Source organism: Tremella mesenterica (assembly GCF_000271645.1).
Source record: "Tremella mesenterica DSM 1558 unplaced genomic scaffold TREMEscaffold_8, whole genome shotgun sequence".
NCBI classification, from domain to species: Eukaryota; Fungi; Basidiomycota; class Tremellomycetes; order Tremellales; family Tremellaceae; genus Tremella; species Tremella mesenterica.
This window is the reverse complement of record NW_006711232.1, coordinates 1,119,443-1,137,086: the sequence shown is the minus strand read 5'-3', so window position 1 is coordinate 1,137,086 and position 17,644 is coordinate 1,119,443. Positions and strand designations below refer to the sequence as shown.

At 44.7% G+C, this 17,644-nt stretch overlaps 2 protein-coding genes across 2 annotated transcripts; one reads left to right on the top strand and one right to left on the bottom strand.

The window, feature by feature from the left end:
* Positions 1-846: 846 nt before the first annotated feature.
* TREMEDRAFT_32284 (uncharacterized protein) lies at positions 847-3,072 on the top strand (the record flags this gene model as incomplete). The annotated part of the gene is made up of 6 exons (XM_007005582.1): positions 847-961; positions 1,262-1,339; positions 1,388-1,509; positions 1,873-2,128; positions 2,519-2,604; positions 2,923-3,072. The coding sequence occupies 6 exons, from the start codon at positions 847-849 to the stop codon at positions 3,070-3,072; spliced, it is 807 nt and encodes a 268-aa protein (XP_007005644.1).
* A 769-nt stretch (positions 3,073-3,841) lies between these two features.
* TREMEDRAFT_63677 (uncharacterized protein) lies at positions 3,842-11,531 on the bottom strand (the record flags this gene model as incomplete). The annotated part of the gene is made up of 5 exons (XM_007005818.1): positions 3,842-5,637; positions 5,891-8,818; positions 9,004-9,747; positions 9,885-10,324; positions 10,489-11,531. The coding sequence occupies 5 exons, from the start codon at positions 11,529-11,531 to the stop codon at positions 3,842-3,844; spliced, it is 6,951 nt and encodes a 2,316-aa protein (XP_007005880.1).
* Positions 11,532-17,644: the final 6,113 nt, after the last annotated feature.

The following is a 17,644-nucleotide window of genomic DNA, read 5'->3' as shown; positions in this document are numbered from 1 at the left end:
CTCAGTCATTAGGTGGTAAAGCCAGTTACTTCCTTTTCTGGATATCGACACTCTTAATCGGTTTCATAGCACATCAATTTGATTTGTTTCAATTGAGAGAAAGGAGAAAGTCTCATGATCCTTTTGATGAAGTGGATTGGGAACGTAAAAGTGAGTTTGTTTTCTTCGTCTATCCCATCGTTCTCTTACCTTCTCTCACTGTCTCTCTCTTCACCTCTACCTCTCACTCTGTGCATGTCAGAGTCTTTCTCTCTCTCTCCGTCTTTCCATCTTCCTTTATGCGAGCAGTCCTTGTCTGAATCAAACTGTACCACGGCGTGATTTTCTAGATGAGCGATATCAGCTCTTTCCTTGTATCTCTCATCCTCACCCTCACCCTCCATCCTCACCCTCCACATATAAAGAGGACATTCTCCATTCTCCCTGATAATATCCATGTTATCATCCTTCAATCCAGGAGTTGATACCCGACGCCTGCTCTCACTCTGGGACCAACGACCATCTTCAACACCATATGATTGACCATTGCACTAACCCCAGCTTTCTGGGTAACACTCAGTTTCGTAGCTATGCTCATGCCCGCACTGGCATGTTTTTCCAAATTGAAAAGGGATAAAAGACATGTATATCGACATCCTACTCCTTCGATTCCTACAAAGTGAGTCTTCCCATGCCACCCCTCTTGATCTCCCTTCGATCTCCACTCACGCTCAAGTCAACTAAAATTCCAACTTGTTATCCCTCCCTCTTGGCTGTAATCTTTTTTACGTCTGTACTATGATGTAGTTGTCCATTCTCTGGGTCTGTAGTCAGGTCGGTGTCTAGGTGTTCTGGAACCAAAAACTCATGAATAGTCTATTGAATCAACCTTTCACCAGACGTATACCAGCTTCTTGGTATCGTTTCGTATGGTTCATGAGTGCACTTGGTATTGCTTGTTTCTCTGTCATTGCTGGACAAGGTGTGTACCAAATTCACTTCTTTCTCTCATTCCTCCCAGCCTCAACCTCATCTCCGCTCTTCTTCTCTCAAGTTGAATCACCCCACCAGACCCTTCAAATTAGACACGAAACATACTGTACCCCGTTAGACATCTCACCTTTCGTCCTCTCCATTTCAAATCTCTTCAGTAGCTGCAAGCATAATACCATAAATGAGAAGATCACAGAAATCAAAGACAAATACTTCTACTTTTGTTTGGCTTATCTATCACCGGTACACTACGAAGAAGAGACAGAAGAGAATGTTGACCATAAACCAGCATACACCAGTTTATACCTCTCAACTTTACCTCATACTTCTTTAGATGCAGGTACTTGGGTTTATTCATGGATTATCAGTAAATCATTTCCTTCATTTGTATCCTTGTGAACAATCTGATGAATAGCCGTACAATTATTATCATATATCTCACTATATATCTTAAGTTCAAAAGTTCGTTCGAGAGCTTTGTTGTTTGTATACAAATTGTTCTTTCAGTTGGTATTACAGACATATACTCGGAATTTGGTACGTCCTAAACTCAAATACCCCCTCTGCGGTTTTCTAACATTCTTCTCACCTCCTTCGTACCTCTACTACCTTTTTCTGGTGTTCACATCACCTTATCCGGGAAAACCATAGCTCGTTATGTTTTCCTCCTGTCGGGCTGTAATGATCTTAATCTTGATCCTAATTTCCAAATCATCTTTTCTCAATTTTCCCTGTCTCTCAATTCTTCCGTTCCCCATATCTTCCTAACTTCTTTCTTCTCCCCACTTGGCTGGTCCTCGGAAGGCCCCGAAGTTGATGTACGCACTTTAATTTTTTGTGGTATTGTCACGCACCTGTCATTATGAATCAAACTCGAAAGGAAATATGTCTTATGGGCAGTTCGCTCGTCTTCGTTCACCATCACAATTCGCAACGGTCCAATTACTTTCTTCCATTTCAGTGATAATTCTTTTTCCTCTTCAAATGACAAAACAATATCATCGATTACTTCAAATATTCATTGGTTATCCTCAAAGTTGGGAAGAACATTCCGATAGTTTAGCGACTACTTTTTATTGTCGTGGTTTAGCACAAAATGTTACTATGGTAGGTTTTTTAGGTTGGTTGAGTATATTACATTTCGGACCTAATCAACGTGAGTGTTCGGTTGATATTGCACACTCCACTCTTCATTCCCAGTACCCCTTACCTTGTTTTCCTGTATATTCGTTCATGGCTCCTTCTCGAGCGGATAGAGGCTTCATCAATTCCAACGAAGAATAAATCTTCTTATATCGACATGTCATATCCTACTTGTTTTTGAAGTTTTGGACGAGGTAGTCAGAATTATCTCGAAAAATCTTGGTGAAGAACATCGTCAACCATCTAGTTCATCCCTCTGTTCCTCAGATTGGGATAGAATGGATTGAATGAGGATTTGGAAGAGGGGAATTTTAGTTTCCACTCATCTGATGAAACTTCTTTGAGAAATACATATATATATGATGTTTATCGTGTTGTTATAGATGATGCTGACTCTATGTAGAAATTTACCCCTTCTTTAGATTTTCACCCACACCTGATGATCCTTACACTTATTCATTAACTTTCACAGCTTCTCTAGTCATTTGGGTTAGTCAATTCCTTCGTTCTGATTCCTCCTTTACTTCTATCTACCCTCTTTTGCCTTTCATTGGGTTTTCCATCATGCTAAAGTCTCTATCTCAAACGTTTCCTCCTATCAAGTCTACACTTGCTTCGTCCCTCCATGTATGCGAATACCTCAACTTCATTAGTCCGGATTTAACCATCTCCAGCCGTCCGGATTTGATCAACAACCGTCCCATCCCCAAAACCCGTCCAATGATCCTCATCCCTTTCATCTCTTTATGTCACACCAATCCGCAGCACAAGTTGATATCTCTATATTTGGGAAAAGCTTACGAATAGGGATCAGAATTGATAAGTTCGTTCATCGCCAGACAAATAATGTCTTTTTCGTTCGACGTAGACGTCACGAATGTAGGATTGAACGAAATGAGAGAATATCCAGAATTAGTACCTGCTTGCGGTATGTTCTTTCCTCCTTTCCCTCTTTAAACCTATTAAAACAATCTTCGTCACTTTTTCTACACCATGTCTCCCTTAATTTTACCTAAGAAAATTCCCATTATCACCCTTCTCGACTGCCCATCGAGTCTACCGTGTCTGCTAAGTTTGCTGAGTATGTTGAACGCGTCTGTTCAGCCTGTGTATGAAGGTTTGGCTGTGATTGATCGTCTGTCGAATTAACTCCTCATCGCATCTTGTCTCTGTCTCCCTCCCTATAGATCTCTGCTGCCGTTTCTATCAGGGATACCTAACGGGATGGATGGATGGATGGATGGATGGATGGATGGATGGATGGATGGATGGATGGATGAATGAATGCTAAATCCCAGGATGGGCTTCAATCCACGCATCCACCACTCTCCTATTATTCTTATGTAAACTCAATTTCCGATGATACTCTGTCACACCATAGATCATGACGACGAAATGTACCTCTAATGCATTTATGACGAGATGTATCATCATGACTTCACATATTCTCAAGCCGATGCAACTTCTTTTTCTTCTTCGCCGTGTTTCAAGTTGAATAAAAGAGATTCCAGCAATTGCATTCTTTCTATACACAAAAACTAGATATATTCGCATGATCATTACTGAGATTGTCCTTCACTTCACTTCTCTCCTCCTTTCCCACTCTGTCTCGTTATCCCAATTGAGTTGCCAGTAGCTTGTGTCCTTGAAACGTTTTCCACAGAGAGAGAAAGAACCATCAGTCCAAATATATTCGAGAGAGGAGATCATGTTACGGAAGGATATCTTACACACGAAGAGCATGAGTTTTCGATCTATTCATACTCTTTACTTTCCTCATTTTCTTTCCCCCCTCTCCTCCTTTCTTTCCAAAGATTTCATTCTCTTTGTCTTTTCCCGTCATATATTTCATCTTTGTCGATTTTATCCCTTTTTCTTCCACATGTTTCTCAATATCACCTTTAACATGAGTGTGATTCCAAATCTTCTCCTTTTCAAACATTTTATCACCAGGAGAAGTCAAGTTGACCAAAGATTGAACATGATTCGAAGAAACGTTCAAAGCGGCAATTTGATCTTCTTTCTCTTTGACTAAACTTCTAACTACACCTTGAGAAACAGCGACAATTTTATCAGGTCCATCACTATTCCTTCTTCTACCCCAACCTAATGCTTGTCGTCTAGCATTAGAAGTAACTCTATTTCTTTTCTCTTCCATTTCACCTTCACCTTGACCTTGACTAACACCACGTTTCCTCCCTCCACCTTGACCTTCTTTCTTGTTTGTGAGATTGTCAAGATCCGCTTGTAGACCAAAAGCGTCAAAAGAAGGAAGTTGGAAATTGAATGGACTCGTAGGTGTTAATATGACTTTAGGAGGTGGAGAAGGTGGTAAAGCTCTAGTGAATTGAGCGAAAACTGATTGAGTGGCAGGAGCGGTTTTTGGTATTTGTTGATTCCATCCTATAGTTCCTAATATCGGTCCAGCTGATCCTCCAGGTCCACGACTGTTTATAGTATCTTCTGATAATTGGAAAGTTGCAGAAGTAGCAGAATGAGTTCTTTCAAATTTCGTAATTAATGAACCTTTCTTTCTTTCAGGTCTATCAACAGGAGGTTTTGGTAATCCCAAATTAACGTTAGATTCAAAAGTTTTGAAAGTTTGTTCATTCGATTCTTCGAAAGTTTGATTCGTTGAAATAGGTTTAAAAGGAGATAAAGTTGAAGAGAATCTGTAATTCATTCCTGTTAAACCATATGGAGAAACTAATGTTCTTGAATTTGATAAAGAAGATTTCCTTCGATGTGCTAATGGACGTTCGATTGGTAAAGGTTTATAAACCGAATTTGATTTTTTTAGAAATTCAGAAATATCTTCAAATGTTTGTGGAACTGAAAAATCCGCCAAAGCAAGTTTCGTTTCTTCTGAATCTTCCCATTCGTTTTGGTTCCTACGTAATTCTTCATTTACTTCACGTTGAAGTTTTAACCAACCACTAACTGTGTCCATCTCTTCATCTATATTCAAATCCATTTCTGAACCTTTATCGGAAGAATCCCATTCTCTAACTTTGACTTCTTCTTTACCTCTGAGAGTGTTTCGTGATGATTGACGAGGAAGATGAGTGGAAAGAGAAGAATCAGATTGAAGGTTTTGGCTTGAAATCCTTCGGGTGGGTAATGGGGAAGTACGAAGATTATTACGGGAGATTTTCCGAATCGGTTGAGAATTTGTGGAAGGTCGTAATGTCATGTTGGAAGGTTCTTCTCGAATGGTAGGTTGAGGGAAAATACCAGCAGATGATTTTTGACGATTATGGCCTGCACCTTTGGGACGAATACGATGAAAAGAGAAATGATCAGATGTGGAAGTTTCAAGAGATGCTCTTCCTGAAGTTTCAGATGCTGATGGTGATGTCAAACCAGGAGTGTCTAAACTGGATAGATCAAACCCGCTTGTATTGAGTGGAGGTGGGAGTGGACGACGACGAGTTGCTCCACTTCTGGATCGAGGAGGTTGAGGTCGGGATAGAGATGACATGAGAAGTTGCCGACCTGTGAGGTGGGTGTCGTGAATAGGAGCTGGAATTAGTGACGGACCACAAACACTATCATGTGTCAATCTCTCGCTCAAAAGCACAATCCGACTTTATCAATTGTACAAGATCGTGGCCACTGTTCGGAAATCGAAACGAGGAAGCATCCTCCCCAGCCTCAACTGCAGTGGACGGCAGGGGATACTAGCTGTTCGAGAAGAGTAAACGGACAAGGAAGTATACCGATATACCAGGCAGAATTCAAAGTATGTTTGAACCAAAAATCAATGAAAACTCACTCATCAAAGTAGAATCCTCTCCTTCACCTTCCAAACATTCTTCTTCCCCAACATTCCTTCTATACCTATTAACATTGATAAAAGTATCATCCTGTACATCTTCATCCGTTGAACTCATACTGATATCGGAAATCGGTCTTCCGTGGATATGCAAACCAGCATTTCTCATCCCTCCTCTGGTGTCGTCCTGCGTAACAGAAGCTATGTCGATGGGACCACGTCCAAACACAGAATCACCCGAACCACCTCGGTGTTTCGGTACCATGTTGACTGCTTTTCTGTTAGGTTGGACTGGACGAAGGATCGAATCGGGTGATCGTCGAGTATGAATCAAAATAGAATCCGGCGATCTAGGTTGGAACAAAGAATCATCCCAATCGTCCACTTGTGTTTCTTCAATTCTTCCGACATTCTTGGAGTGTTGAGTTGTTGTTCCGTGATGATTCTCCTGGGTCTGAGATGAAAATTGATGAGATATATGGCGAGATACATTTTTCAAACCATGACGACGTTCATCGTGTGGGTTCTTGTGTGGAGAAGGAGATTCCGGATAAGTTCCAGATATACCATGAGAAGCTTCGGGAGGAGATCCAGTTATAGAAGTTAATTGTACACCTCCATCTAAATGAAACATTCTTTCACCTAATCCAGGTCTGACAAGTCGATGAACGGAAATTATAGAGTTGGTACTTTCCACAGAAGAAGTTTTACGATGTCTAGCAGCCCAATCAGTCCGTCCTCTTACTGCTCCGACCCCAACACCTCCGTTGATAGAGATACCCGTTCCAGGACCGGAAGAACCAGAAAGGTTTTGTGTCCAATTGAGATCAAAAGATTCACCAGAAGCTGTCGAACCAGATCTTCGATGTTTAGAGATATATGACCCCCTCTTTGGATTATGCATACTGACTGGAGGACCTAAAGATGCGGTTGTATACATCTCCACATCACCTAAAGAATCGATAGAAGATATTGAAGATTGTCTTCTATGATGACCTCTTCTTCCTGGTGGTCTTCTAGCTGATACAGAATCGATAGATGTGGTGGAAGGACCACGACGATGTCGTGTCCCTTGATGTCGCATAGGAATTGACTCTGTTGACATTGTGGAATCTACCGAAGTTACAGAAAGACGCTTTTGATGATTTTGAAGAGCTTGAGCAAATTCTTTATCAAAGTAATTCGTATATTCACCTGCTATACCTGAATCGATGACGGCTCCGATTGAAGACATTGTGAGAATACTACATACACTTTCACCTCGATTGTGATGTCCTCTTCCAATTTGACTTTGTTCACCAAATGTTTGTTGAGTAGGTAAAGAAAGATCGGTGTGAGTTGTAGAGGGATGAGGGGATGAAGGGGATGAAACAGGTGAAACCCTCATATTGGAAGCATGTTGTTGGAATGCTAATTGTCCACGGAAAGGTTGTTTTCTATCCCTCACTGTCCCATATTGTCCATCTGAACTTCCACTATCACTACGTGCATCTGCGAAGATATCTTCGTCTTCTATACTTCTGTTCATGTTGAGATACAACGACACGGAATTCTCCGTTCCGTGGGAATGAGCAGAGTGACCTTGACTTTCGGTCTGAGTCTGCGTTTCGGTGTGAAGACAATTCGATGCGGAGGTTTCGGAACCATGTTGATCCACACTGGCCATGGGAGAAGATTGAGGTATAGTCATGGGAAGAAGTAAATCCGCACTTCCTACTCTTCTCAAAGCATCAACGAAAGAAGCTCGTTGTTCTCCTTGTTCAAGAGAATTATATTCCCCTGTAAAATCGAAAGACATTCTATTATCTTTCTCACCACAATTCGGACTCGCACCAGTGTTCAGTGCAAGAGGCGTGAGGACCGACCCGTGTTCTCTCTTCGTTCGAACAGATGTAGGGGTTGGTAAAAGTTGAGTGACGACCATTTTGGGAACAGCTTTCTGTGGATCGGTCGAAGAGTTGATAAAACTGGTAGGCAGAGGTGGAAGTGGAGCGAGAGGTGGTGATCTGTATTGAGGTGGACGACGAGATACCCTTCTATCAATTGGAGGAGGTATAGGTAACCCTAAATCCATAATACGATCTTGCTTTTCCTCAAGGTTTGTACTCGAAGCGATCGATTTTTTGGCAAGTGGAGAAGGAGTATCGGACCCTTCGAGATTGTTAAACATGGCTTGTAAATCCGAAGGAACATCAGCGGCATCTTGGAATCTTGATGATCTTTGATCTTGAGCTAATTTCCTTGCTCGGATGGTTTCAGGAGTGACGGTTCTACCTCTTTCTACTACTCTAGCAGTTGAAGAACCGAAAGAAACTCGAGAAGCGACGTAAATTCCTGGCATACCAACCACCTCGGCGTCCGCCCTTTTCCGAAGTGGGGAAGGTGTGTACGAAACAGGAGCCGGAGAAGGAGGAGCGAAAATGTTTTTCATTCCTTTTTTCACTAAACTGGTCGATGTGACTTCAGTTTTTTGGACGTTCGTGTTGATCACAGCGAATGGAGTGGAGTTTGTCTTCGATTTAAGAGAAATGAAAGAAGTTGAGTTCTTTAACGTCGAGGTAGACTTTTTCCCCACGATGGTTTTAGAGAACGGATTGATCGATAAAGTTTCGTCCGAAGGTGAGAATACCCCACTCTTCGCCTTGGCAGCTTGAACATGGTGCAAAGCTAATTTCAAAGGTGAAACATTTCCATGTTGTCTCAATGGACTACTCGAACTACTCTTCTCCGTCAACATAGCACTCTTGATCTTTCTTAACGGCGTTGGACTTCCATTCGCATCCGCTCGTAGGGAGGAGAAGGAGGTCATCTGGACTAAAGATGGTTTCCGACTCCCATTTTCGGATGCGTTAGACATGGGAGAAGCTTCGAAAGCCGAGACGAAAGAAAGAAGCTGGTCTGTGGCTGCTGCTGCGCTGGAAAGATTCCCTGGGAGTCAGTGAAACTCCGAATGAGTACAACAAAAGCGAGTGTCGTATCTCCTCATATCTGCTGGCGGGACTGAAAGTAGGACCAAGGCATCATGATAAAATGCAACGGATCAGAGGAGGAAGTAGCCAGGAGGAGAAGGTCAAGGAACGCAGGTGGGAAGCAAGAGGAAGAAGAGAATTCACCATCAGAAACGTCCAAATGAAATCCGTGAAAATGTCCAAACCGACTTTTGTACCCCCCAGAATCTCTCAATACTTCCGGCGAAGCGGCATCCAGCTCCTCCGCAAGTGTCTTCAATCTCATTTGTTCCTGACCGACCTGCCTTTCCCCATCTCTTTGTGAGGGACTGATAGGAGGTGAAGGTAATCTCTTCTCTTTGGCCAACTTCATCTGCAGAGGACTGACAGGAGGAGATACAACCTTTCTTCCGAGAGACTTCACCGCTGAGCCAAACAAGCCAGAGAGTGACTTCCTCTTTGGCATTCCTCTAGGTGCGAGGAGAGCTTCGATATTACGTTGACCTGTCGATCCAGCATGTTTGGGTTCGGCAGTGGAGAAAGTCCCCATGTCAGAGGTTGGGGTCTTTGCTCTGGCTGTCAAGGAGGAAGTGGGACCAACAGATTTCCAGATATCCTGAGGAAAGTTGGAAGTCAAAGGTGAATCTCCGAAAGCGGCATCTAGCTGAGAGGCGAAACTGTTTGTATCCGCTTTGAGCGTGATAGTTTGGTTCGACTCCACCGAGTTGACGGATGTCATGGTGTTCGTCGTGCGTACAGTGGAGGATGTAGGGAGCGAGGGTTTGATATCTTGAGACGGATGAGTGACGTGTAGCGCCGGCGGAGGAGGACGTCGGTTGGAAGATTGTGACTGAGAGTTGAAAGAAAGATTCGAGAATGCAGCTTTACTGCTTGTTGAGTGAGAAGCAACTAGGAATGTCAGCAACGATCACGAGTGAGGAATGTGATGCATATGCAGAGAACAAGGCTTCGAGTTTCTACATTGTGCGGAATAGGGGATTTGAGGGTACGAGATGTGATGCTGGAAGAGAGATCGGATGACTTACTATGCTCCACTGGAGCAGGCATTGTTTTCTCTGGTTCTTTTGATGACTTTTTGTTCCTTCCTCCTAACAACCCCCAAATTTTGGATTTGGTCTTCTCTTTTTTCAATACTTTTGGCTGTGTTTTCAATGCCATTGGTGCCGGTACTTCGCCAACTGTGGTCTCATCGATCTTCTCGGTGGAATGAGGCAATTCCACGTGAATCGACGTGATGGTCGGCATGGAAGCAAGCGTGGCGGCTGTTGAAGTGGGAAAGGCAGTCTCTTGTGGCGTGATTGGTCGAGCCATTGGGATGACCCGTCCGAGCGAGCTAGTTCGTATAGGTAATTGGATGAGGGTAGCTTTGCTGGGTAATGGAGCAGAGACGTGTCGTTCTTTCTGAGGAGAAGATTGGGCGCTTTCCGATACTTCGGCAGTGACGGGTAAAGTATTTCGAATAGCTCTTTCTCGTCAGCCATTTGATCCCTGAACTCTGCCCAATCTTTTCGTAACCACGCGACTGAAGATCATCTCGCATTATGAGACAAGAAAAAGTCGTGCGGTCAATGATGATGATACAGAGAAAGTGATATGTGAAGATGAAGGAAAGAAAGAGATGGAACGTACCTCTTCATATCTTGTAAACTAACATCATCACTCAGATTTGTACGCGCCGACATCGCCTTGTTGGACGAAATACTAGCCCTTCTTTCGGTTGTGATACTCTTCACTGACGGTGTCGTGATTTCCCTATTTGGCATCTTGTCGATCACCTCTGCCCCTGAAGATGTCCTTCCAAACGGATCATCGCCAATACTCGGTCGCCCGGTCCTTTCCTCCGTCCTAAGCGACGATTGCTTCTGAGCAACCGCGATAGGCTGAGAGGGTTGTGAAGAGATTCGGATTGAGGAACTAGCCGGTTTTTTGAGTACGAGCGGCATAGTTTTGGGAGGGACGGGTGGTGGAGGAGGAGATGAATCGACAATCTTCCCAACTGAAGCGGTACGGTGGGAGATTTCAGGAAATGGGTGTTCCGTGATGATGGATTTCGTCACAGGCTGGATGGAGGATTGGTTTCCGAGGGTTGCTCGAGGGAGTTTTTGGAGTGAAGCCTTGGCGATAAGTTTTGAAGGTTTCTTCTCAGACGCCTGTCGTTGTGGGAGCGACGGTTGGATATTAGAATGATTACCCCACCCGAGAATGTCCGCCAGAGCTTTTCGGGTTTTCGTCCTGGTCTTGGTTTTCTCCGGTACTTCCATTCCAACAATTTTTGAAACTTGGGTGCTGTTGACGACGGAAGTAGCCGTACCTTTAGGAATGTGGTTGGTGGAGAATATACCTCCCTTAGAAGTATTGGAAGTCGAGAGCGGGATGTCGTTGTCGCGCGTTGGAAAGTCGGTATCGGTTGAAAGCACAGTCGTTCCTAATCTCGGAGCAGAGGTCTTGGTTAATTGTAACTTGGAAGATCTTCCGGTCGAAGCGGTATCGGGGTCCTGGTATATACCCAACTTTGATTTCTGTTGTTTCTTCGGAGGACTTCTGGAGAAGAGAGCGGAAGGGATACGTCGTAAAGAATTTTTCAATCCTGATGTTTTCTGTACAGGGGGTGGAGGAGCGAGATGTCGAGAGTTGAGGAGATGAGAGTCAGAGGAGAATATTGAAGGTGTCATGATGATTCGTTATCGTCGTGAAATGAGAAAAGGGTAAACAAGTGAGAGGACGTGTGTGTTGACGTTGATGGTGAGTGAAACGTGTGGTCAAGATTCACAATTTCCACAGGGCAGGTATGGAAAAGGAATGTGTTGATGGCGTCGGATGAAATGATGATCGTGATTCGTGAATAAATCGTTGGTCGTAATGGTGATTCGTTAGGTCGTTAGATTCTTGACTGAGCTTTTAGAAAGATATCAGTCTCGAGTCGTTTGGTATGATAGACGAGAGAGGTTGTTGAAAAGACATTGAGGTGGAGCAAGTCAACACCTCTAGGGTGTAAAGTTGAACGATGATCTACTGTGTCAGCTTTCATCTTCGGTGTCTCGCTTCATGAAACCGTCCGTTCTGCTCCTTTGGCTATTTCGAGTGTTCATGACAGATAGGAAACGGTGTGTGAGACACAAAGACGCCCGGAAGGTATCCCTGTGTGGGAAGGAGGGAAGGAGGAAGGGAATGGAACTCACCGGATCACCGTGGAATTGGAATGGCTTCCCTCGGCCTTGCCTCGATTGTGGTAGATGTCAAACTGAAATGGTATGGTCGTGATCGTCAATCGTCAAAGTGTCGTATCGTTATAGTCAGATAAGATCGTCAAGTCATTAAGAAGGTCAGTGAAGAGGATGAGAGTAAGAAGAGAAAGGGAAGGAGAAGAGGAAGAGCAAGTGTGTGTTTCCTCACACGTCCCTGAGTAAGTAGTAGTGATCATTCAACGCTGCTCCATCTCCCATCTCCCATCATCATTCAACCCCTCACACTCGACGACCCAGTTGTTGACGTCCACTTGGGGCACCCCCCTTTTCTCCTCGGGGCACGACATGCCACAAACCCTGAACTCAAGTTCATAGGCCCGGCGTTACTGAAATCCCGAGGTCCTGACGAACATGAACTCGCCACTGATCGGAATTTCAGTAACGCCGACCGACACGACGACGCGACATGTCTGCTCGCTACCAACCAACCTGTCCTCACCACCACTAATCTCTCTATCGTCATTATACTAGTAAACTCACGCTCTTTTTCACACACACGGTCTCTACTCGTCTCAAGGATCATTTTGATACTATTCTTACTCTTTTACGACTATTTTACACCAACTTCTGGCCCTTCGCTTCTTCAACTGCGCCCTTCCTGACTACCACCCATCAAATCGCCATATCTCTTTTAATATTAAGTGTGGTATTCTCTCACCTCCTCGACGCTGTTCTACTGCTCTCTGCGAGTCCGTGAGTACTTGTCTCATCATCAGAAGTGAGATTGTGACTTCGATAGGTGCTCTCGCCATCATCACCCTCGCCACCGAACACCTCTCGAAGAAAAACTTTTTTTACTCTTCAACGACACATCTTCAGCCTTTCTAAACAACTCGACACTGTTCTCCTGGCCTCTGCGAGTCTGTGAGTACTCTTCTCATCGAAAAATGTAAAAATCTGATTGTCATAGGTTCTCGTCATCATCATCATTTTCGCCACCGACATCCCGGCCAAAAAAAATTTTTACTCTTCAACAACACCACCCCCGGGGTTCTCATTTGTCGACACGTATTCAGCTCGTCTTGGGCTATAACTCGGCACTGTTCTCCTGTTCGTCCTGAGCTGTGAGTACTTGTTTTATCATCAGAAGTGAAATGCTGACTTCAATAGGCCTCCTCAACCTCAAAATCCTGGCCACCTCGAAAAAACTTTTTTCCTGCGATAACACATATGCAGCGACACTGATCCCTGGTTCTTCCTGAGCTGTGAGTAGTTGTTTTACTATCAGAAGTGAAATGCTGACTTCAATAGGCCTACTCAACATTAAAATCCTCGCCACCGAACTCCTCGAAAATTTGCCACCGACATCTCGACCAAAAACTTTTTTAATTCTTCAACAACACCACCCCCCGGGTTCTAACTTGTCGACATGTATTCTGCTGGTCTTGGGCTACGAGTGAGTATTAATTTTACTGCATGAAGTGATCATCCTGACGAATTAGATGTCATCACCGATTCTTATCCAATCATCACCACCCTCATCACCAATTCTGGATCGTTTTTCAAGGTCCCCTTCTATAAAATTCAGTCCTGATCACTCTCGATCTCCTTCTATCGTACCAGAGACTCAGCCACATCGTCCTGGAGACTCTGACGACGACAATCTCGAAGAATTGCTCGACAATCTCGGTCTCGATGTTTACGATGAACCTGGGTTCGATTGTGTGGCTCACCACATCCACCCTCCCCTCGATCTCGAACCTCAACCAACCATGGAAGCAGCTCGACTTCATACCCAACAGGTAGCAATGGAACACCTCGTTGTTATCGTCACTCGTCGCAGTAAAGAAGACAGAGGAAAACTCGAGCTCCACTGTGTTCATGGTGGTGATGGTCGGTCACATCGTTCTCATGACTATGAACATGTTAGAAAGCGACCTAGAACTACCAAACAAGACAACTGTCCCTTCTCTATCATATGGCGAAGAGAGACCAAGAAGATTGCTCAAGATCGTCCCCCCCGCTGGATCCCCTACACCATGGATAACTCTCATAATCATGAACCTGTCCCTCTTCTTCATTACTCTTTTATTCGTCAGGCTAGTCGATCTCCTGAAGTACTTGAATTCATTAAACACCTTCTCGAGAGTGAACACACCCTTCGTGGGGTGGTCTCGGCCGTCCATCATCATTTCGGTAATAAAGTCACACTCACTGCGAAAGATGTTCAAAATATTCGTTTTCGTCATGAGAAAATGCTTCGACAAGGTCTTTCTGCTACCGAAGCAGCAATCAGACGTCTCACCGACAATAATGATCTTTTTAAAGCGTTCACCAACAGTAAAAAAGAACTTTGTGGTCTCGTCTTTACCACTTCGTCAGCCAGAGCCATGACTCATTCGTACCCAACCGTTCTTTTTATGGATTGCACCTACCGAACCAATCGATATCGTCTTCCAATGCTTCACATTGCTGGATTTACTGCTACAAATCAAACCTACACCTCTGCAATCGTGTTCTTAAGTCGAGAAGTGACTGAATGGTACTCCCTCGCGATCAAAAGCTACCTTGAACTCATGGGTCCTATCAACAATGACATCAAAGTTATCGTATGTGATCGTGAAATCGCTTTACACAACGCTCTGTCTATCCACCTCCCTCATGTTCATCTGAATTACTGTCGATGGCACCTCCGAGAAAACATCAAGGTGAACTGTCGTAAAAATTTTCAGTCCCTTTATAAAAACGGTTGGGTGGAGAAGTTATCTGTTTTTGGTGATCATTTCATGGCGGCTATCTGTACTGCTGAGTCTGAAGAGTCATTAGATAAGGCTCTGTCATCAATGCAGAACCGGTGGGGACATGAGAAGTTGGATGGTGCGAGGGCTTATGTGAGACAATTGGTGGAGGATCATAAGACACACTTTGTCTCTGCTTTTATCGATAAACATCCTCATCTTGGACAGACAGCAAATTCTCGACTCGAAGGAAACCACCGAGCGTTCAAGAGTCGTCTTCAAAATGCATATAGCGATTTATACGGGTTACTGCGAATTGCTGGTTCCTTCTTCGACGATCAATGTACCGCCATATTGGACAAAATGGCTCAGAACCGAATGGTACAGGACACCAGTGTCAACGCTATCTTTATACATGTCAAGAATCGAGTCTCTAACCAGTCAATTGGCCTCATGACGAAGCAGTACAAGATCGCCACTGCTGAAAATGTCAAAAATGATGACGAGAGCAACCTGTATTCGACATCAATGGGCCTCCCTTCTGCTCTGCAGATAAAAGAAGTACTAGAAAGAGATGGTACCATTGCTCTTGCTCCTCTCCATCGTCATTGGCGTCTCCTTAACCCCATGTCCTGGCCAGACACGATCAAACAGGCCACTGCGAAAGTCAGTGGAGATGTTAGTGGAGTTCATCAGCTACTAGGACCTGAGTGGGAGGTGGATAATGATACCAACAGGATTCGTGACCCCCACATTCGAAGAAACCGGTTGGTATTAGCTAAGAAGAACCTCAAGAACCTCACCACCACTCAGATCGACTTAACGAATGACGATAATGACGACCTGTTACCTGTCGAAAACCCCTACTTTTTACCTCCTTCTCCTACTCTTCCTCCTTCGCCTAAAAGGGGTGTAAAATCGAACCCTTCTCAACTGTCCAATGATGTCTCTCATACCGGTCGATTACACACTCAGTCAGAGAAATTCCTAGGTACCAAGAAGAAGGCAAATCGTCCCTGTCCTCTGTGTGGTTCAAGAAGTCATGGTCCTAAGAAGTGTAAAAGGGCTAATGAACATCGAGAGAGGGATCCTGAGGCCTATGATCGCGAGGTAAAGGCGTATGATGCTGGAGAAACGACCTGGACAGAGGGATCAGTAATGGGGACTAATGCTGCTCTTGAGAAGAAGATCTCGAGTCTTCAGGAGATGGTTTCCGGCCTGGCTAAGAGTATTGAGGACAGAGATAAAAGGGAGAAGGAAAATCGGCCTGTAGTAGTGAGGACAGAGGACAGGATGGCGAGGACAGGAGAAATGATCACTAGGACAGGTTATTCGGTGGGTTTCTCATATGATAATGACATTTCTCCTTCCCTCCTTCTCCCCCTCTCTGTCCTGCAGTCATTCCTGGCTATATTGCTCTGTCTCTGACTATATTGCTCTGTCTCTCTCTATAATGGCCTCACGATCTCGAAAATTTTCACTCTTCTCTTAGTCTCTTACTTCTAAAAGTTTCCTGCAAGCTGATTGGTCCAGGAGACACCAGGAAACGGCCAATATCCACCGAATGTGAGTCTCTAATACTGCATTTTCGGCTGTATCCGATGGGGGGTCTCTAATGAACAGGTACCCCCATTTTTCGACATTTATCCTCCTGAGGAGAGGTACCTACCACCCCCCCCTCTTCCACCTACTCTCCCTCCTCTATCCTCTCAATATTGGCCTCCCTATCCCTCCCAGGGCTCTTCTAGACATCCCTATGGCTCATATTATCCTCCTGGACATTGATAGATATGGAGAATGCATGGACAATGACCGGAAATGACATGGTATAGCTAATAATGACATTGACGATGTAAGAGAAGAGTGAGCAGAGGTCGCGGCGTTACTGAAATTCCGATCAGTGGCGAGTTCATGTTCGTCAGGACCTCGGGATTTCAGTAACGCCGGGCCTATGAACTTGAGTTCAGGGTTTGTGGCATGTCGTGCCCCGAGGAGAAAAGGGGGGTGCCCCAAGTGGACGTCCAGTTGTTTCCCGGCCAAGATCATCGGTCTTTCTGGTTCCATATTATCTTTGTACTTCTCCGAGGTTCGCACGGGTCGTCGGTAAGAGCGATCCTTGATACTGTCACGGCCGTCGAACAACTATTTCTTAATAGACCGACGGTCGACGAACCTCGGCTAACTTCACGCTCTGAGTCGATGTCTCACCCAACCAGGAGGGCGCAGACGTCGAAAGGGGTGTAACTACGGCGTACTTCGGCGTAGTTACTCTAACTAGGGTTTTGTTCTACTGATGGCGATGTATCTTGATTTATAGCTATCTCTATCTGTCTTTCACTACTGACAACAATCAAGGATCGCTGAAGAACTTCAGCGATCTTCTCAGCTAATATTATCTACTCCTCCTAGACGTTCATCCAACCCTCTCGCGCTTTGACGTACTTCAACGCACTTCGTCCAACTTCCCCGAGCCCTCGGCCATCCTCTTCCTCCTTCGACTAACTCCGCCTAACATCGCCGCACTTCTGCTCCCATTGTCCCTACTTAGCCTAACTCCGCCTAACATCGCCGCACTTCTGCTCCCATTGTCCCTACTTAGCCTAACTCCGCCTAACATCGCCGCACTTCTGCTCCCATTGTCCCTACTTAGCCTAACCCCGTCTAACTTCGCCGTACTTCTGCTCCCATTGTCCCTGCTTAGCCTAACTCCGTCTAACTTCGCCGTACTTGGTGTCAGAAGTCCTGAGTTACGTGTAGAGTAAAGAGGTTAAGGCGTGATGGGGTTTTGATGGCCAAAGGAGGGTCATTGTTGGTGGAGTAATCGAGGTGTCACGACGTAGTTCGTGACAGTCGCCCCCTTCT